Source organism: Abramis brama, assembly GCF_963993115.1.
Source record: "Abramis brama genome assembly, chromosome: 4".
NCBI lineage: Eukaryota > Metazoa > Chordata > Actinopteri > Cypriniformes > Leuciscidae > Abramis > Abramis brama.
The window spans coordinates 45,332,558-45,351,977 of NC_139966.1; the positions used below are offsets into that span (position 1 = coordinate 45,332,558).

The 19,420-nt window shown below is 39.9% G+C and overlaps 1 protein-coding gene across 2 annotated transcripts in view; it reads left to right on the top strand.

Moving 5' to 3' along the window:
* The window catches only part of plxna4 (plexin A4), a 201,461-nt gene that overhangs the window by 27,803 nt on the left and 154,238 nt on the right, over positions 1-19,420 (top strand). For both annotated transcript variants that reach the window (XM_084111368.1, XM_084111369.1), the window contains exon 3: positions 3,495-3,677. In XM_084111368.1, coding sequence (XP_083967494.1) covers positions 3,495-3,677 — 183 coding nt within the window. The remainder of the gene's footprint in view (positions 1-3,494; positions 3,678-19,420) is intronic.

Here is a 19,420-nt window from a genome sequence, read left to right on the forward strand (position 1 = left end):
GATATAATTACGCTGAACATGGAGCTGAGATTTGTGGGAAATAATGTCTTTGTTGCTAACAACAATCCCTGCGTGAGATATTACTTGAGCATGAAAAGGAAAGACTCTGAAAGGGTAATTATATGACTGTGCAGAATTAGCTCTTGAAGAGCCGATTCATCATCTGAATGATGTACACTTGCAGCAATGATCAGGGTTTATTTGCATAAACTCTGCATTTTGATCAAACTGTGATCTATTAATAGCACATTAAAATGTTTTGCGGCCTCTCAGCTAAAAGCGAGGAATACAAAAGGCGTTTTTGAACTAAAAAGTGTGTAGTTCATGCTCTAGACCTGCATTCAGGGTTCCTTTTACTACTTGTGCCAGATGCTCTTCAAGGTTGGTCCCCTATGTGCTCCAATTGGACAAAAAGACCTAGAAAAAAGCTTCTGAAAAAAAGCTTGGATTTCACTACTTGTGTTTCTATCCTGGGACACAGAGACGCCGACACAAGGAAAGAGAGCTGCCTTTGTGTTGCTGGACTTAGCCAGGCAGCGAGTGGTCCGGATGACCTGATTCTGCTTCCCTGTCTCTGGAACCAGTTCAAATGAAAAACGGCGCCTGCGCCGATCCAGAAGCTTTTAGATGCGCTCGTCAAACCATTCCCTCCTCCTTTTTTTCTCTTCCCCCAACCACCACCTCCTTTACACCTTCAGACACGCAGCGTGAAATTGCCAATAATGCGGCAGCTTGTTCGAGCGCTCCGCACCGAGAGCGAGCGAGGCAGTCGTAGATGGAAGGGAAGCATTAAAGTCAGAGAAACGGAGAGCACGAAGAAGTGGAAAAGGTTGATGGCCGGCAGGGAGGGCGCCCCCTCTCGCACATGGGGTGTCGAAAGATGTTATTTGCGTCGGGATGGGGAGAGAGGAAATGTCATGTTTATGTGGCTAGGTAATGAAAACGTGTCTGCTTCCTGAAAGGTTGACAGACAGGAAGCCTATTTCATTAGATTGCAGCACATAGGGGCTGATTGGCATGTTGTTCCCCTTGCCAGAAATACCGTGGCATATGCCAATGAGAAGTCGACGAGACACATGCTCCATCCCCCTTGTCTGTGTCACAGGCATATGCGCCCTGCCACATGAGGCCTGGGCCTTTTGATAAAATAACCGCAATGCCAAAAGGCATTAGTCTGTGTCACAACTATTACTGTCATTGTGTTTATTCTTAGCACAGTTTTTTCAATCCTAACATCAGAGGTGGCAAGTCTTTGTAGCTGTTGCTATAAGTCTGCTGTATTGGGGCTTTACACATTTTGACCCGTGTAAGCAGGATCAAGGCTGTGATTGCGGTCGAGTTTCTTTTTTTTCTTTTTTTTTGCGTGTGTAAGCAGGTGCGCACGAAAAAGCAGATTGCTGCTGCCTCAACAACCCATGATGATTCATGGCCCCCGATATGGACAGGAGACATCTGCAGAAAGACTAACAGTGCAGAAAACAGATCTTTCATGTAGCTGTGGCTTTCTAACAGGAGCCGTGCGCTAGAAATGAGCACAATTACTCTAGGCTGGCATAGGCGAGCCGAGCGGCACGCAGACTTTGGCTGACAGCAGAACATTTCTAAAGGTCAGACATCTGCAAAGAAAGAGAGTAAAAAAAAACGTATACAACGTTGAACATTTCCCTGTTCTCTCTCTCAGCTCCCTTCTTCATTTCTCAATTTATTCTTCATTCTGGCTTCTATTGAGTGAACTGAGAATTGAGTGCGGTGTTCGCTATCGATTTGGCCGATCACTCATAAACCGCCATTTTAGAGAGACAGCCCCTGTCTTCCATTTGCTTAATGAAGGGTCTTGTATCTCCTGAACGCTGACAAATAGACATTTGCTATATTGCATGTAAAGACCCATCCGGTCACTTGATTGATCGCGTCTCTCAGAGGTTGGTCCGATAACCGCTCTACTACAGATTTGTCCGCTGGCCTGCAATGGATTTTCAAAAATATCATTACCCGGAGGCCGTTGTTATTAAGATAAACACCGCTTCAAATGTAATTGAACTCTAATCAAGGGAGTATGTACATTATTTCAGTTCATACACATAGTCTGTTAGTGATAATGTACATCCAGATGCTTCCTCTCCCGACCTGGGCATCACTCAGGATTGCCCTTCGCCCACTTTGTCACTTGGGACTGTGCTGTGGGTTGGTGCCTAGGGGCAAAACACAGCTCAAGCTGTCTCGTGTTTCATGTTCTGACTGAGAGAATAGGCCATTAAAAACTTAAATATTAATGCTAATAAAGCAGTTTGAGACACCTGTCATGCTGCTTCTCAATGATGGACAATTATGGGGCATGCTTTTAAAACAAAACTAGACCTTTTGAAGTGCCTGACATCATGTAGGTCAAACTTTTGTACAAGATGACACAAACACAAACAGTGGGAGTTTTTCTAATATTTGTGCGTTTACATGAAATATTGAAGTTTTCAGGGTTTTATGTGGTTTGACGTCCTTCCAGCCAGACCATATTGCATAACATATTGTGTGTGTGTGTGTATGAACAAAGTATGAATGCTTTAGCAGAAATGTGTGTTCGAGTAAAAATACACTTTAGTATTTAAAAAAAAAAACAAAAAAAAAAAAAGTTAAAATGAATCTGTTTGAATCAGGATAATAGATTTTAATCAGTTTAAATTAACATTCAAATATTTTTTCTGAGCAGGCCTGATCAGAGCCTGAGGAGACACTCATGAATGAATTAAAGGCCATGAGCATATCATATTTGGCAGCACTTGAGAAGTGTTATGGTTTCATGCCCTCAATGAGTCAAAGCCCTGGGCATCATTAATCATGCTTTCGATTTGTTTGACATTTTATCCTGAGGTCTGTGCAGCTGTTTCAATGGATGCCGTTGTTTCCAAAGCCCTCTCAGCAGACTGAAATATGGATGCATTACCAAATTATTATTTCTATATCAGAAGCTGTAAATCACTCTATTCTGGCTGACACTGGCAACTTTCCCAGCCATATGTTACATGTCACACAAAGTCACATGGCATCACCTGAAACGCCATATTTAAAAGATGTTTTTTAAGATGCTTTTCCACCTGAAATGATAAATGCACTTGGTCTTATATCAGATAAACCTCTCAACCCATTTTAGATATGACTGGCTGAGTTGATGCTAAATAGTGACAATGATGAATCTGTTGTGAAGCTGCCTTGCAAATGGTCCAGTAAACGTATGTTGTGACAAACTAGTCTAAAGAAACAGAAAAGCTTTTTCTCCCACCTTGGTAGCATTTTCCACATCCTTGCTAATGATAATAGGCCATTGTCTTTTCATCACACTGCTCTAAACTAAAACGAGTCAATAAGTTGATTTAGTATGGTTGACTAGTTTTAGATTTTTCATCTATTGTTTTTAAATAATTTTAGAGACTGTTAGTGCGTTAGTTTGCACACTACTCTTAATTTAAGTTGAATTAAACATCCTTTGTTCTCCTCTCTAGCTTCTCACCATCGATGACAACTTCTGTGGTCTGGATATGAACGCCCCACTTGGCGTCTCTGAGATGGTACGCGGAATTCCACTCTTCTCCGAATCCAATGACAAATTGACATCCGTTATCGCCTACGTGTACAAGAACCACTCTTTGGCTTTTGTGGGGACCAAAGGAGGTCGTCTGAAAAAGGTAGGACTTTTGTTTCTTTTGCAAGAGCGTGAGAAACCAATCATTTTATCATTTTATCGTTGTAAGCTTCTAAAAAGCATCAGAGATCGAGCTAGTCTTCTGTAGTAATTGCTGACTTTTGGCATTTATGACACATGAGAAGATCAGAGCGTGGTCAACTACATCCGTTCTGTAAGAATGTTAGATCCAGTGAGTTTTGCAATCATGGTCATGCTCGGCAATCTTCTGCTGTTGTGTATGACGCGTGTAGAGAGAAACGGTTGGTAAGCGGCGCAGTGAGAGTCAGGCAGAGAGGGCCATGGGAATCCCTGCACAGGCAGAGGCTGTCGGGGGTAATTGGATGATGCGGTGCAGGGGCTTTCGGCCCGGTACCCTCTTCTCTGACTGTGCCTCAGCGGAGCCGTGTCTGAGACGAATCCAAGGGCCAGCCAGACACTGCACAGAGCAGAAAATAACATTAAAATAGAGAGAGCAAGAGAGGGTAAGACAGACAGAGAGGATGAGTGAGAATGAGAGTATCATTTTTCTCTTTTTCTCAAGTGCTAAACCTCCAGGGTGTTGACGTTACAGACAGGCAAATCTTTGCCAAAAGGCAGGATTCCAATTTGACGCATTCTTGTTATTGTGGTGGTGTGTTTTGTAGTTGGGTCTGGCTGTGGATGAAAATCCGTGGCATAACAGACTAGACCCCCCCCCCCCCCCCCAAAACAAAAAACTGTTTTGGTGCTGTAAGCAATGTTAGTTGTCCTGGAACTTACGCCAGATTTAAGACTTGTTCACACCAAGAATGATAACTATATTAGCTTCCACACCAAGGCACGATGACATTCACTTTATTATAAGCATGTGCTGCAGTTATGCTTTCTGCCAAATGCTTGAGCTTTTTGAAGTCTGGTGGATTCCGATTGGCTGTCATTCATCAGCTGGAAAAGATCGTTCTGAAAGTGATTCCGATGAAATTGTTCCTCTGTGTCATTATCTATGTAGTTGTGGTGTCGACTTCCCTATTATTGAATTAGAACGATTATTAAAACTTATACTTATTGTTACAGTTGAGACTGTTGTAATTATAGAGATGGAGCACTCATACTTCAAGACAACTTACTCTGTAAGATCTTGCAGGTAATAAGGATGTTTTCTGTGTGCCATTCCATTAAAAAAAATGACTGACTTGTTTTGTTAGAGACTATGATTGACGAAATGACAGACACCGAATTCCAGATACGAACAAGCCAAACAAATCTCCAAGGAACAGACAGACAACACAGTGTCTTTCTCTTTCAGGCAGACGGACACACATAACCATGCACACACATAACCATGCACACACACACAAACACACAGAAACCTTTTAGTTGCCATTTCAGTGATTGCAGATCTCTGCGGGAAAACAGCCGATGATGTCACAGTTGCCTTTTAGACAAAACAAGAACATAGTCCTCGCTGGCAGTCATTAATCAATGAAAATGAGTTTATTACTGTCCTTTTTGCATGGTGATTTATAGTCCGCCAGCACGTCACACTCAGTAAATTGTTTACCAGCTGAAGACGAGCTCATCATGAAAAGTAAATATTATCTGGAGCAACTTTGATCGTTTATGCGAGAGTCGTACGGAAACCTGGGGGGAAAAAAGACCCCATGAAATCAAAATGAGAGTTTTGAGATGTCTTGTTTTTCCTTGTGTTGCAGTGATTTTTTTTTATTTATTTATTTTATTTCCATTTATTGCAGTTTAGAATCTCCACCAGGTATTTATTTTAAATTTGAATAGGATAATCCAAGGCTTACTGCATTCAGCATGACTGCGGTTCTCCAACCGTAGTTAGCGTAGTTGACTCCGAGAGGAGGTGCAATGACAGGATGTTCTGTGTCTCATCGTGTTAAAAGTCAGAGCTGTAGCCAAACCCTAGAGAGAAGCAGTAAACAACTTCTAAACCCTCCAGAGAATATCACACAGACACGTTTTTATAATGCGTGCACACACGGCCATCAGCATAAAAAGCACAGAGCTGAAAACACGAAACTGCTGCATTTGCTGCAGCAGTTGTTCAGCACCCCTGGCACTGCGGCGGACCCCCAGACCAGATGTGGTTTTGGGACTTTGGAACCTCTTTGTCCCCTCTTGCTCCCTTGTTCTTCATTAATCCACCCATCTATCCATCCCTTTCTCCCTATGCCTCTTTTTTTCCACAAATTTGTGTGAAATTTTGAATGCACTTTTTATGTCTCTAGTGCAACAAAATAAAGGAATTTATGCTTTATATTTATTTAATGTATTTATTTAATAAAAGTATTTTGTAATATAGATTATTATTAATATTATTATTTTAAAAATTATGAAATAATAGTATTTAAAGTGCAACTTTGTTCATTTACATATACTTCTGACATTGCAACAATACAAAGCAGGTTGAAAATATGCAGTTTACTTGTTGTCTGTGTTACCTAGGCCGCGAAATTCACATTTATTTGTCGGCAAAAGTCCGCTCGATGACATAAAAGGCCTTTGACAGCTTATGGGCAGTTGGATCGACAGGACAGCAGTTGTTATTTTTCAGCTTTCCCCCTCTGGTTGGCATAAAATGCTGTGTTTGTGGTCATCCAGTTTGAAATGTTGACTATAAGATTTTCAGATTTCCTTCGTGGGATTCGCTCCATATTTGCCACAGCATATTTTACAACGCACTGGATCCTTCACTGGAAACCAAAAGTAACTCACTCTCACTAAACGTTTACTCTTTTAAATTCTTGCACCAGGGAGCAATACAAGTCAACACCATTTTTGACAAAAAGTCCACCTAAAAGACCATTTTGACTAAAAGGCACCATTTGACTCTGATCAAGCATATCCATAGCAGACTGGTGTGAGTGGCCTTGGACGTCAACATACCAAGTGCATTATGGGTGTTGAAGGTTTCCTACGTATTTGGCAAAAGGGAAGACAAAAGCATTTCTTCTTTGTTTTTTTCTAGTCAGATAGCACCGATTTCAAAAAATGTTCACCTTTCTTACTGCATAAGCAGCAAAGTTTTATTGAAAGTCTATTTTGCCAGCTGTAAAGTACCCCTTTAATTATATTTAAATATAGGCCTAGGCTTACATTTATATTATAAATGAAATTTATGCCACCACATATGATTTTACACGTTGGCTTAATTCTCTCCAATCTCTTTAGTTCTCTTTAGTAGGCATCTACATTATCCTTTCAAAAACCCATCATGATGCCTTTCAGTGTTTATGTATAAGAAATAGGCCATATGGCCAAGGCCTCAATCCTCTGCTTTGGCCAGTAGCTGTGTCAAAAAGGGTGAAATTAAACCTATTAATTGCGGTCAGCGAATCTGTTTTGAGCCAAGGGTGAAGTCGACAGTCTTTTAATCCTTTCGCGCGAGGCATTCGTGGCAGCCCGTTTCACTGGCGGGGTACACGCAGACCAGGAGGGCCGGATAAGCCCCCCCGCTGAGGTGATAATGCATCCAGTAGGCCTGCTTGCCGCTGAGAGAACCTCAGCCACTCACTCAATACAATGAGCAGCTAACCTTGAAGCAGACCTGGCACAGGAAGTCTGGCTGACAGCGCCCAGTGTGAAGGACAGAGGGGAAAATGCTTGTGTGTAGATGGGTCGAAGTATGTGTGTCATCTGATGAGGTTCTGTGCATTTAGCCATGAGGTGTGCACTGAAGTGAATTCTTCGGCCCTTGGAGACGCCACTGAGGAGATGCACAGTTCAAAGGGCGCGATTCAGACACTGTAAAATTGTTCAGACCGCGGAGACGGGTTGTTTCAGGATGACGGCTCAGATTGCCGGTTGTCGATGGTGATGGCTGACGGAAAAGGCTTCAATTTGTCTATGAATGGTAGAAGGTGGTGGGGAAAAGGTCACGTTATCCTTTAGATCTGACTGCCTGTACGTCCCTCTCTCACTAATTTTTCCAGTCCTCTTTATTTTACGGATTTGTGAGCATGTACATAGGAGCGAATACACTATGTACAGTATTAGGGATGTGTCAGGGTACTTATATTTGAATGAATTTAATGTATAAATGAATAAACTATTAAACAAACAAATAACAAATTATTATTATTATTAGTTCTTTATTGAATATGCATTTATGAATGTATAAAATATGAAAATATAAATTGTTATAAATATATATTGTCTGTTGTTGCGTGATTAGTCAACTGGTTTACCACCGTGACCCGTTCCTACTTTGTGTGCCCAAACCTGGTGGGTTGGCTCGCCTTTGTTGGATGTGTGTGTTTGTTTGGACGCTCACCACAAATGTAGATTATTGAAATGATTTGAGAGAGCTGGAGCCACTGGAGCAGAGGATTAAGTGTTGAAATTTAATGATGAAATATGCTGCAGGACAGCGTGCTTTAGATGCAGGGGAAACTGTATGTGTGTGTGTTTCGGAGTGCATATGTGAATATGGGCATGTTGAGTGTGTGTGTGTGTGTGTCCCGTGTATACAACAGTTTTATCACTCTCTCTGCAGCTGCTTATGCCAAACCCCAGAGGAAAACACAGTGGTTTCGAGTTGGGCATTTCTGCAGAGAAACAGAGCAGGCCTATAGAGAAACATCCAGTGTGAAAGTACACAACTCATTTGTAAGAGACACTTCAATATGCGTGCGTCCTGAATACTTCTATGACAGCAAAACTTAGGCCTCTTCCCTTTATGAATCTATGGGAGGGTTGCCATGACAGCCAGGCTGCTCTTTCTCTATCTCTCTCTCGCCTACCATGTGTTGTGGCATGTTGTGGTAGCTTCACTTATCGGAGAGAAAATAACCATTTCCTATCGTGTGACAACAACCCAATCTAGTAATCGAACACAACATACATTTATCAGACTGGCTGAGATTTAACGGCAGATATTATACATCAGTCTTTGCCGCAATTTATCACATTCACACGATCATAGGAAAATAATATCTCCGTATTTTGGGGGGTTTGGTAACACGTGCATTACTGCTATCTTCAGTAAATGTACAAATATAGTTCAAAAATATAAAATATATAGCACATTTCATAGTTGTCCTTTCTTTTCCTAAGGCTTGCTTGGTTCCACACTATAATGTGTTGATAAACCTCCTGCCTGTCTTGTTGCCTCTCTCTCTCTGTGCGTGTGTGTCTCATTCCATTTTAATGACTTTTTTGTGCAGTTTTCTAGGCGAGTTTAGCTGCAGTTGGTCTGTTCTGTGGCAGAGCTGGAAACCTTTTGCTGCGGTTGTTTTGTGGGTAAAGCCTGCAAATGAGAAGTGAGGCGCAATAATGACCTGGGAGCGGTCTGAGATCCACACTGCCGACAACATGCTGGTCTGTTAGTGTATCTGGGGTCAGACATACACGCGTACACACACACACACCAGCCTCTTATACTGGGCTTATTATTCAGCCACAGAAAAGAAGGGAGGGCACATGGGGGAATGAAGGTAACTGAGAAAAATAGGAGGATGCAGCCTCACCTTTTCTTTCTGTGTAAACACAATCAGTGACTTCACAGAAAGCCTACCCAAAGCATCATAACATCATGTATGATCTAGAACAAATTCAAGTGATCTTTAGAGATATAGGCCTAAGCAAACTAATATATAATAATACAATGCTTATTTCTATAGATTTAATTGAAAAGTGATAACTATATAAACAAATTCACTTTCAGTCACTCTTGTTAATGACATGTTTCTTGAGCTAACTGCTGAAATGCACAGGATTGTAGGAAATTATAAGCTTTCTTGATCTTCTATATATGATTGTATATCTGAATAACATCTAGTTTCATGTGTAAATTTAAATGAATACATTTATCGACCCCCTGAGTGCTAAAAAGGCATGTATGCTACCACTCAAATGTTTGGGATTGGTAATGTTTTTAAAGTCATTTATGTGATCCAAAATACAGTAAAAATTGTGAAATATTACAATTTAAAATATCTGTTTTCTATTTTAATGTTTCAAAATGTAATTTATTCCTGTGATGGCAAGGCTGCCATTGAAGCATTAATTGTCCAGTCTTCAGTGTCACAGAAATATTTTGATTTGCTGCTTAAGAAAACCTTTCTTATTTTCAGCAACGTTTTGTTGCTTAATATTTTTGTGGATTCTTTGATTAATAGAGCAAAAAGAACAGCATTTATTTTAAATAGATTTTTTTTTGGAACATCATAAAAGTTTACTGTTACTTTTTGATCAATGCATCATAATGCATCCTTGCTAAATAAAGTATTAATTTATTTAAAAAAAATAAAACATTTACTGACCATAAACCTTTGAACAGTAGCTCATGCCACCTCACACTTGGCATACTTTGGCATTCACATCCATGTTTGTGTACCTGTGTAGATTATGTTCCTGACATAAGGATGTGTATTAGATCTGTATCAGTAAGAGGAAGGTTTGAGCTCCTGCACTGCATGAACACATTGGGTCTAAAAATAGCCATGACATGTCATGCATTTGATATGTGTCTATTTTTAGTGGAGCTTTGTTTGGTCTACCACTCCTCTGTGCCCTCTATAATTGATAAAGCCCGTTTGCAGCTCAGCAGGGTGACTGCACATGGTTTCTTCTGTTACATCACTGATTACACACAGCATAGATGGGGCAGAGCATCATGGGAATTGTAGTCAGTGTTGTTCATTGTGCTTGTCTATTTTTAATACTATTAAATTAAATGGTCTTCTGTCTTGTAAGTACAAATAAATCACGCTCAAGCCTTCTCTTGTTGGAAATTTTGGGTGCAACAAAGACATTTTTCCCTGATCATTTTAAATTCAGCCACAGTTCCACGTTTGTGAAGTTCTTGGATGTTTTCTGAAAGGAAGTGAGAAATCAAAGCTGACAGAGACACCAAAAAAGCGAGAAAGAGAAAGAGGGAAAGAGAATATTCTTGACTATGCTCATTCATAAGGAGGGTTATTCATCCCGAGGTGAAGCGAATGCCAGAGCTCTGTAATCATACTGCAGTAATGGAGGATACGGGCTCCGCTCTACCATTCAGCGCCAGTTTAAGATATGCGGGGCTTAGATTACCATGTCTATTTTAGCTGGGTTGCATAGTGTCTGTGGAAAGGTTTTTTTTTTTTTCATATTTGTGTGAATAACAGACATTGTGGGTTGTGTGGATGTGGCAGTGTTAACTAGATTGCATTGAAACTGTAGCTTAAAAACGTTCAACTAGCAGTTTGCTTCACCAGGGGTTCTCAACTGGTTTTGTTTATTAAATGGATACTAAATAGATATCAAAAATTCAATTTGTTTACATTTATACTATATTATAAATTAATTAATTATAGCTTATTAGTTATAGGCTAGTTTATTATAAAAAAGTAAACTGCAAATTACAGTTAATACTAAATTTGGACTGAATACAATTAATAAGACTTGACTTGAATTGTAAACATTATATTATTTAATATTAACATTAATATTAAGCGCTTAGCTTAATATTTTGCTCTGAAATGAGCTCAGATGAGTCGGCCATTGATTTATTTTGACATGTTTGAAATCTACACTATTTTGTAGACAGCTGATTGTCACGCTACTGAAAAATGTTCTCATATTCTCTCAAATGTGTCTTCCAAACACTATGACTGTCTCTCTTTTCTGCTCTGTCCTCTCACCATAATTAGCATGTCTGGATCCACCCTGAAAGTCCAGAAGCCTCTAGTATTTTATGAGAAGTCTTATTAAAGCATTATGAGCCAGACCTCTCCTTTTAAACAGCAGTAAACAGACCATTAAGACTGCCGTAAAACTACCTAAACGCCCTGGAGGAGATGCCCACCTTCGAATGGCAGCTTCAGCTATTAGAGCCTCTCTGAACTAATGGACATCTGTCTGCTAGAACCATCTCTATCTTTCTCAACAACCTCTGGACTCTTACAGAAAATCAAACTGTCATGGACCATCAGAAGCAGTTGTGTAATTAGATTAATGCCTATTAGTGTTAGTTGTACTCCGTGTGATTGTAAATCATGATGAATTTTGGAAGGTGAAGAAACGTTTTTTTTTTTTCTTGCAAAATCTCTAGGTATGTTAAGAATTAAATACTGTATGTGAAATAGTATGTTGTTTCCAACCTGTATGACTTACTTTTTGGCTGAACTATCCCTTTAAGTAGTTAAAAATCATGGCTGATTTTACACACAGATAATTCACCGTGTAGGAAATGAGAATTAAGTTTAGTGCATTGCATAAGCAACGGCATAAAACCCATAAATCCCCATCGGATGTGTAATTTTCCACAATTCTCCACTATAATCATTCCTCCCAGTCACGTTTACCAGCTGCATAAGGGCTGCATCCTGTCCAAACTGGTTTAGAACCTTAATGTCTCTATTTTGCTTGTACCCAGTAATGTCTTGTTATGTGCTAAGTGTATTACTTTATTCGGTGCTGCCGCCTCTGTGAGCAGACAGCCTTACCAAGCTCAGGACTCAAGTTCAAGAGATGCTTCTGTTCGGTTTAATCAATCCAGTTTGATCTGATCCACGCGCAGGCGATGTCCAATCAACTGTGTGTGCGCATGTGACAGAGTTTGTCAACATGTTCTTAAGCCTGCGGAAGTGCTATGTGTGTAAGATGGTGAGGGAATGATTAGAATCAGACATGCTGAGGCGCCACTCCTTTCAGCCAGATAGGAACTCCTTGATTCTACATTAATTACTCTGTGTAACAGACTGTGAACATTCTCTTTCAAACGTTTAATTAAAACCAAAGTTGATCTTTAATTAAATAGTGTGGCGAAAGGTTATTCATATTCGTTCGGCAACTCCAAACTTCTATTGTTTTAATTAGTCTTCGAAACGTCTTTGTGTCTGAAGATGACGGTTGAAATTTTTTTCAGGGCCGTAGTTGAAAGCAGAACCGGGTGTAAGAAAGTTTGAGTTGATTAATTTAAACATGTCAACATTTTCCACTTGTTTTTATTTATTTATTAATCTGACACCTGTCTATTAAACATCCAATAAAAACCCCAATAGGCTGTACAAGGATGCGTTTTTTACACAAGGGCAGTCCATTGCTTTATCAGCTGAATTCATACTACTTTTAAACGTTCAACTTTACAGTTAAACAACTCTGAATACAGAATGCAAGGCCTACTTTGTTCAGCTGATTTGTGTTCTTTGAAACTGTAACGCATAAATTATGACCGTCATTGAATGTGTTGTGTTAGCATTGCGACGGAGAAATAGCTGCTGTCCTGCTTAACCGCAGAGCCAGCTCTTTATCTTTTTCTTTTGTTCCTTCATCTTCATTTCTTTTCCCTTTCTCTCTCTCTCTCTCTCTCTCTCTCTCTCTCTCTCTCTCTCTCTCTCTCTCTCTCTCTCTCTCTCTCTCTCTCTCTCTCTCTCTCTCTCTCTTTTTCCTCCTCCTCTCGCTTTCTCTGATTTATGAGCCGTGGTCTTCACATGTCACTGTAACAGTAGAGGACATATTGCAGGTGAGCTTACATTAGCCAATCACAGCGCTCCCTCCAGTCTCAAGAGGTGACCGGTGTGACTCTCTGCTGTGGAAGCAGGAAAATGGGCTTCCTCACAACTGGGTCACTCATTCTGTTCCCTTGACAATACAAGACAGGAACAACCTAGAAAAGGTGCGCAGCGGGTGTGTGTCTGCTGTTATAGAGCTCCTAACTCACCCCCCACCCCACCCCACCCCACCCCATTTTGTCGCTGTTTGTTGGATAAATATAATTTGCATATAAAAAATGTTACACTCAAACCATCACACTTCCTTTACATGCACTGTAGCAGAAAGATGTATAAAATTATGCTGAAATTAAGAGACTCAGCCCTCATTTCCTTCATTCCCTCCTTTTCTCTTGTCCCTTCATCCCCTGCTGACAGAACCATCACCCAAACCTTAATAAGTGGATTTTTATCTCGGCTACACCGTCTCTCCCAAAGGATTATGGGGCTTTTCACTACGCTCATGGAATGGTAATTACAGATCTTTGAAAGAAACACTTTCTATTCCAGTAGATGGGAGATACATGAGATGGGCTGCTCATTAGAGCATGTGCACTGCGTTTGACTTGCACATGCATTCATCATGCCATGTTCTTTTGTGTTTGTTTAAAGGGTATAGAAGTGTGTGTTGTTTGTAACCTTCCGTAGGGGATACGTAAGTAGGAAATCATGAAGATCTCACAATACATTGTATGTGCATTATGGGAATTTCCATTATTGTAGACCAACCTGCGAGAGTTATATGTCTGTCCAGAGATGTTAGCAAGTCAAAAGAGTCCTAAAGTTTTCGTGTTCTTTGAATTGACTGTGTAATTCAGCCTGCAGCCCATTGACTATTTCCCTAGGTTGAAGAATTGGTGAATTCTTGTTGGCAAAAAGGTAAAAAAAAAAATCTATTGCCATTTGTGTAGTGATGTCGGAAGCACAACTTACACAGAAGTCTCTTTCAAACCAAGCTGCATTCTGTTGGTCAATATGCTGTGAAATGACTGAATTTTAACAGCCAATGATCGTTCTGTGATATCTAGTTCTCTAAAGCTGGATGTGACCTTCTTTGAAAAAAAAAATATATATCAGAAAGGGACCTTTGAGGAAAGAATTTGTTTTATTGCGTTTTAGTCAATGATGTTGACTTTTGTCGACCAGCCGCTGATCACATGGCATGGCTTTTCCTACAGCTGGCCATCAGGAAATATTGGCTAGCTAACTAGTCGACTACTTCTCTGAATGACTAGTAAAAAATGAATAGTTATGCAAGTCCTCTTATGCATTTCTAGTAAAATAAATGTTATTGTCAAACAAGACACATTCTGCACTTTTATTTCACCCCAAAAAATACAAGGCATCATGGGAAATGAAGTTTCAAGGGCATTCAGATGAGATTCAGTATTTGAATTCTTGAAGCTTTTTGATGCTGCTAACAAAAGAAACTGCTGACTGCCATTTTGTTCTCCTGAGTTTGTGCCCTAGTTTAGACACTGTGTGTAATCAAGCAAACCTTTTTACTGAAAATGACATTATGAAAAATCGAGGCTTAGTCATAAATGTATTCTCTTTCACTCCTTAAAGAGATTTTCTGCGTTAGCTGAGCAAAAGCACCAAAGAAAGACCAGGGCAATTGTATTGGATTTGTCTCTAATTGGTTTCTGTTATTTCATTATAGCTGTTTAGTCTCAGCTGTTGGCCTGGCAAACCAACCGTTCGTTCACCGTAGACTCGTTCCTCAGTGGGCTATACCCCATGCTGACTCGTTGCAAGGCCTCATCTGTTTTTATACGGTAGACTTTTAACACAAACACACGTTTCACTCTGTCACCGAGACCTTCTGTTTACACCATTAAGGGAGCTGAGAATTGATGTAATCTGCTGCAGAAGGTCTAATGGACATATATGGCCTTCAGGCATTCCCCTGAAGAGTCTTGCTGGTTCTTGTAGCATGGTATAACTCTAGCAACACCCGTTGTACTTCTACACTCTTAAATCTTTTTAATTCTTTCAGCACTTCATTATTACCTCAATTTCTACAGCACATAAACATCATTGCTGTTTATGGTTACTACAGTCCTATTCTTGGTTATCATATGGAAGTCTGCCAGATCTTTTGGGGTGATTAGGCAAAAACCAAGATATGGAGAGCGTTTGGGGGTGGTGGAGGAGGGGGATTGGCATTAAGCCAAAAGGTTTGAGGACAGAGGCAAGCGAAGCGAAAGAGGGGCTTTCTTAAGTGAATAATTAATCTACATATTTTCTCTTTAGCGTATCATTTAAAAGAGGAAAAAGCCCCACAGTGTGACACGGCAAAAAAACGACACTCAAACCGACCTCACACCCAAACGCTAACCTTGACCTGTTTCTTCATTGCAATTCAAAGCTAATATCGGGTTTAAATAACCCTCTACCCCATTGGCATCTACTGAAATGTAGCTGAAGTGCTCCACTCACTTAGCACTTATCAGCATTTAGCATTGCTTTATTGGCTCTGGGCTGCGCTGCACACTTGCTCCTGTTGTGTCATTAATTAATCTCAGCCTCTGTTCTGTGTGGCCCAGAGCAGAAGACTCATGCCCGTTCTTTTTATTGTTTTAGCAAAGTGCTCTTCACGGCAGACCTTACTCCTCGACCCCCAATTTCCCCTCGCCCCTCGGATTGGCACTGGCACTCTTCTTATCAGTGGTGGACATGCATAATTGATTCAGGAATGAGGAGTGAAATTACGATGATCCACGGAAAACGCCGACTCAGACCGGCGTGACTATTTTGGGTTTGCCAGGCCGGAAACTGTCTCTCTACGGGTGTCTAACAGCTCACTTAACCTCAGGATGGTTTTCATGAACACTGGCTACTTGATGTCTGGGCCTTTTACAGATTTGAAAAATACTCAAGTAAAAACTAAATTACCCCTATGAGCTTCAAGTTTGTTCAGCAACCGCTAATTTGCTCTTAATCTTCTCAATGAAACCATCTGTTCGTAAGAAAAAAGGTCCTGTTACAGTCAGTGGTTTGATTCAGACACACGGTTTTGTACTATTTTTTTTTTTTCTGCCTGTCTATGGATATAACAGCATTACGCTTGTATTGCGTGTGGCAGAAACCCAATACGGGCTGGAAAGGGGTGAAGAGCTGGTGTTTTTATGAAACGCTATCCACTGTTTCGGCAGCTGAAGTATCCGTTTCCACACCTTCTGCGGGCCACAATCGATGAGGCTGATCCATTTCTGTGGAGTTTGGTGTGCAGTGTTTTCCCCTGGCCGTGGGTTAATGAATGGCCATTTTGCAGAGAGAGGGACTTTCTCTTGTCTCTCATCTCTGATCTCTGAGTGCTGGTAATCTCTCTCTCAGCTGATGGACCATTCTCCATACACAAAGCCACTCTGTTGGAGCTTTGTTGCACAGTGAATGTTCCAAGCAGAACACAAAACAAAGTTATTATAGTTTATTTGTGACCCTGGACCACAAAACCAGTCACATGGGTACATTTTTTGAAAATGAGATTTATACATCATCTCAAAGCTGAATAAATAAGCTTTCCATCGGTGTATGGTTTGTTAAGATAGGACAATATTTGTCCGAGATACAAATATTTGAAGATCTGGAATCTGAGGGTGTAAAAAAATCGAAACATTGAGAGAATCGCCTTTAAAGTTGTCCATTTATGTTGGCGATTGTGCTGCATTCACTCACAAAAATACATGTTTTATATATTTACAGTAGGAAATTCACAAAATATCTTCATGGAACATGATCTTTACTTAATATCCTAATGATTTTTGCCATAAAAGAAAAATCGATAATTTTGACCCATACAATGTATTGTTGGCTATTGTCACAAATATACGCATGCGACTTGTGACTGGTTTTGTGATCCAGGGTCACATTTATATTTATTATTATATTATATATATATTTTTTTTATTTGTATTTGATTATTTTTTAATGTACACCTTTCTCCAACATAACATGAAACGAGAAGTCATTATTTTTGTTGTACTTTTATTTTATTATTTTTTTTAAGGTTATTGTTATTGTTGTTAATATTAATTGTATATTTTTATGTATGCCAGTGAGATATCCCCAACAGAATACACAATGCAAGGTTATTACTTTATTATTTATTTTAGATTATATGTTTATTTTAATTTTTTTATTGTATTGTTTTTATGGCTTAATTTTTAATTTATGGGCATATTTTTTATTTTTGACATCAACATGTCCAGATCTAAAATTAGACTTAGTTTAACCCTGAGATACTGCATTGGAGTCTATAGTGTTTGCACTGTCTAAAATTACATTATGTGAACAGGCATACTATGTAGCAAGGGCAAGCTATTTTACGTGGATTGGTGCCACAAAATGTGCATTAAAACCCTCAGATCTGTACTCCGACTTTACCGCCATTAGTCTGTATACTGCATGCGAGCTTGGCTTTTAGCTATATTAGAAACAAGCGTTTGTTTAGCCCAGGGGAGACCAGAGTTACAGTCTCCTGTCTGTGCGCTGTCATAACACTTGAGCTGTTCTCACCTCATTTCTGAACGAGCTGCTGATTTATAGGTTTAGAGGTGAACTATGCAGCACATCATATTGTTAGAGAGAGGCCATTTATACATCGCTCGCTCTCACTCTCTCACCTGTCCAACAGTATTGATTATGCTCTCCTTTTGAGCTCCCGTAGAGGTGATAGTGTGACCTTCCCGGCCGTTCCATTAGCGGTATTACTATTCAGTCCAATCGCACTTTAGACTATAGACACACATACATGCTAACACACAATTACATTGCTGCAAGTTCAGCTCTGTATTAATAATGTTTCGATTGAAAGAGATGAGAAAATGTCAAAATGTACAGGCATCAAATGACCATGATTAAATCAAAAACACTCCCTATGGGGCAAAGTGGCAAGTTCCTTACAAGGGCTTGTGGGTGTTATTTTCCACGTTTGATAGCCATCTGATATTATTTATTGATATATCATTTTCTCCCTGGGGTTTACAGGGGTTCGATCTTGGCCCGGCAGCAGCCAAAATTGTGTTTATTTCAGAGTACATACTTCACTGTATAAATGGATAAGATTTCCTTCAGCATATTGAGACCTATAAATAGTAGCGTACATAGCATGTAAATATAGAAAGATCTGATGAAATGCATCATGGGAAGGCATCTTTCATGAAAAAATCCCCACTAGAGACAGATTTTATTGTCACTCTGATCACCTGTAGACACATGTGGCTCTGAGTGCAGGTAATAAATGTCACTCTTTGATGGGGAACGGTGATCAGGCCATGAGCAGAGGTGCATGGGATTGTAAAAAGAAGACAGACTATCAAAATATAGCCCCCGCCCCAGATGTCCTACTGTTTACATCTCAGCCCCCAACCAGGGGTCAGGGTTAGGAAAGTTGATTAATCTGGCAGTGAGTCTAAATAGGATCATTACTCTGAGTTTAACATGGATATTGAATCTGATTAGCGGGAGTGCAAAACAACACGAAAAGAAAGAACAGCATGACTTTTGTTTAAATGCGACACACGTACACGTTTTTCAGCGCTTTTACCCCATTCTCTCGTCAGCGCTCAAACGCAGCATCCTACAGCCCCCGGTTCTCGCTCTAATTGCAGTGTGATATGAAATATGTCATTTGCTGTGATGTGACGTTGAATGGTGACATTAAATTGACGTGGGTGTGAAGGAGAGAGTAATGGAGAGAGTGGAGAGAAACCGGAAAGACATGATTAGTTGTTTGCTTTTTGTGTAAAACCTTTGCTCACTATATGCCTCCACTTGGGTTATGCTGTTGGCAAATCCCAAATTCCCTCAATTTCTGTGCTGAGTGACTGTTATTATGGATTTCTGAGGTTGATAACAGTAAACAGTATCCAGAGGCCGTTGTTGTGTTTTCTGCTGCACATCCTTTGACTTTGATGTATCAGTGGGCCCAGCTGAGCTCCTTTTAAAGGGATAGTTTGCCAAAAATGAAATGCTGTCATCATTTACTCTCCCTAATGTCATTATTTAGCCTACTGAAAATCTTTCAATCTGCCGTAGCTTTCAAATCAAATGGCTGCATTAGGTTTGATGTCAGTAATGTTTGACTACTTGAGCTACTTGAGAACCAATCATTTTTAGATGCTAATGTTTTGATGCACCTTTTTCTATATACTACTACTACTACTACTACTACTACTATTATTTTTCAATACTATATAGACAAATATTATATCATATAAGATGCATTTCATACAGTAATAAAAATATAGTAGTCTAT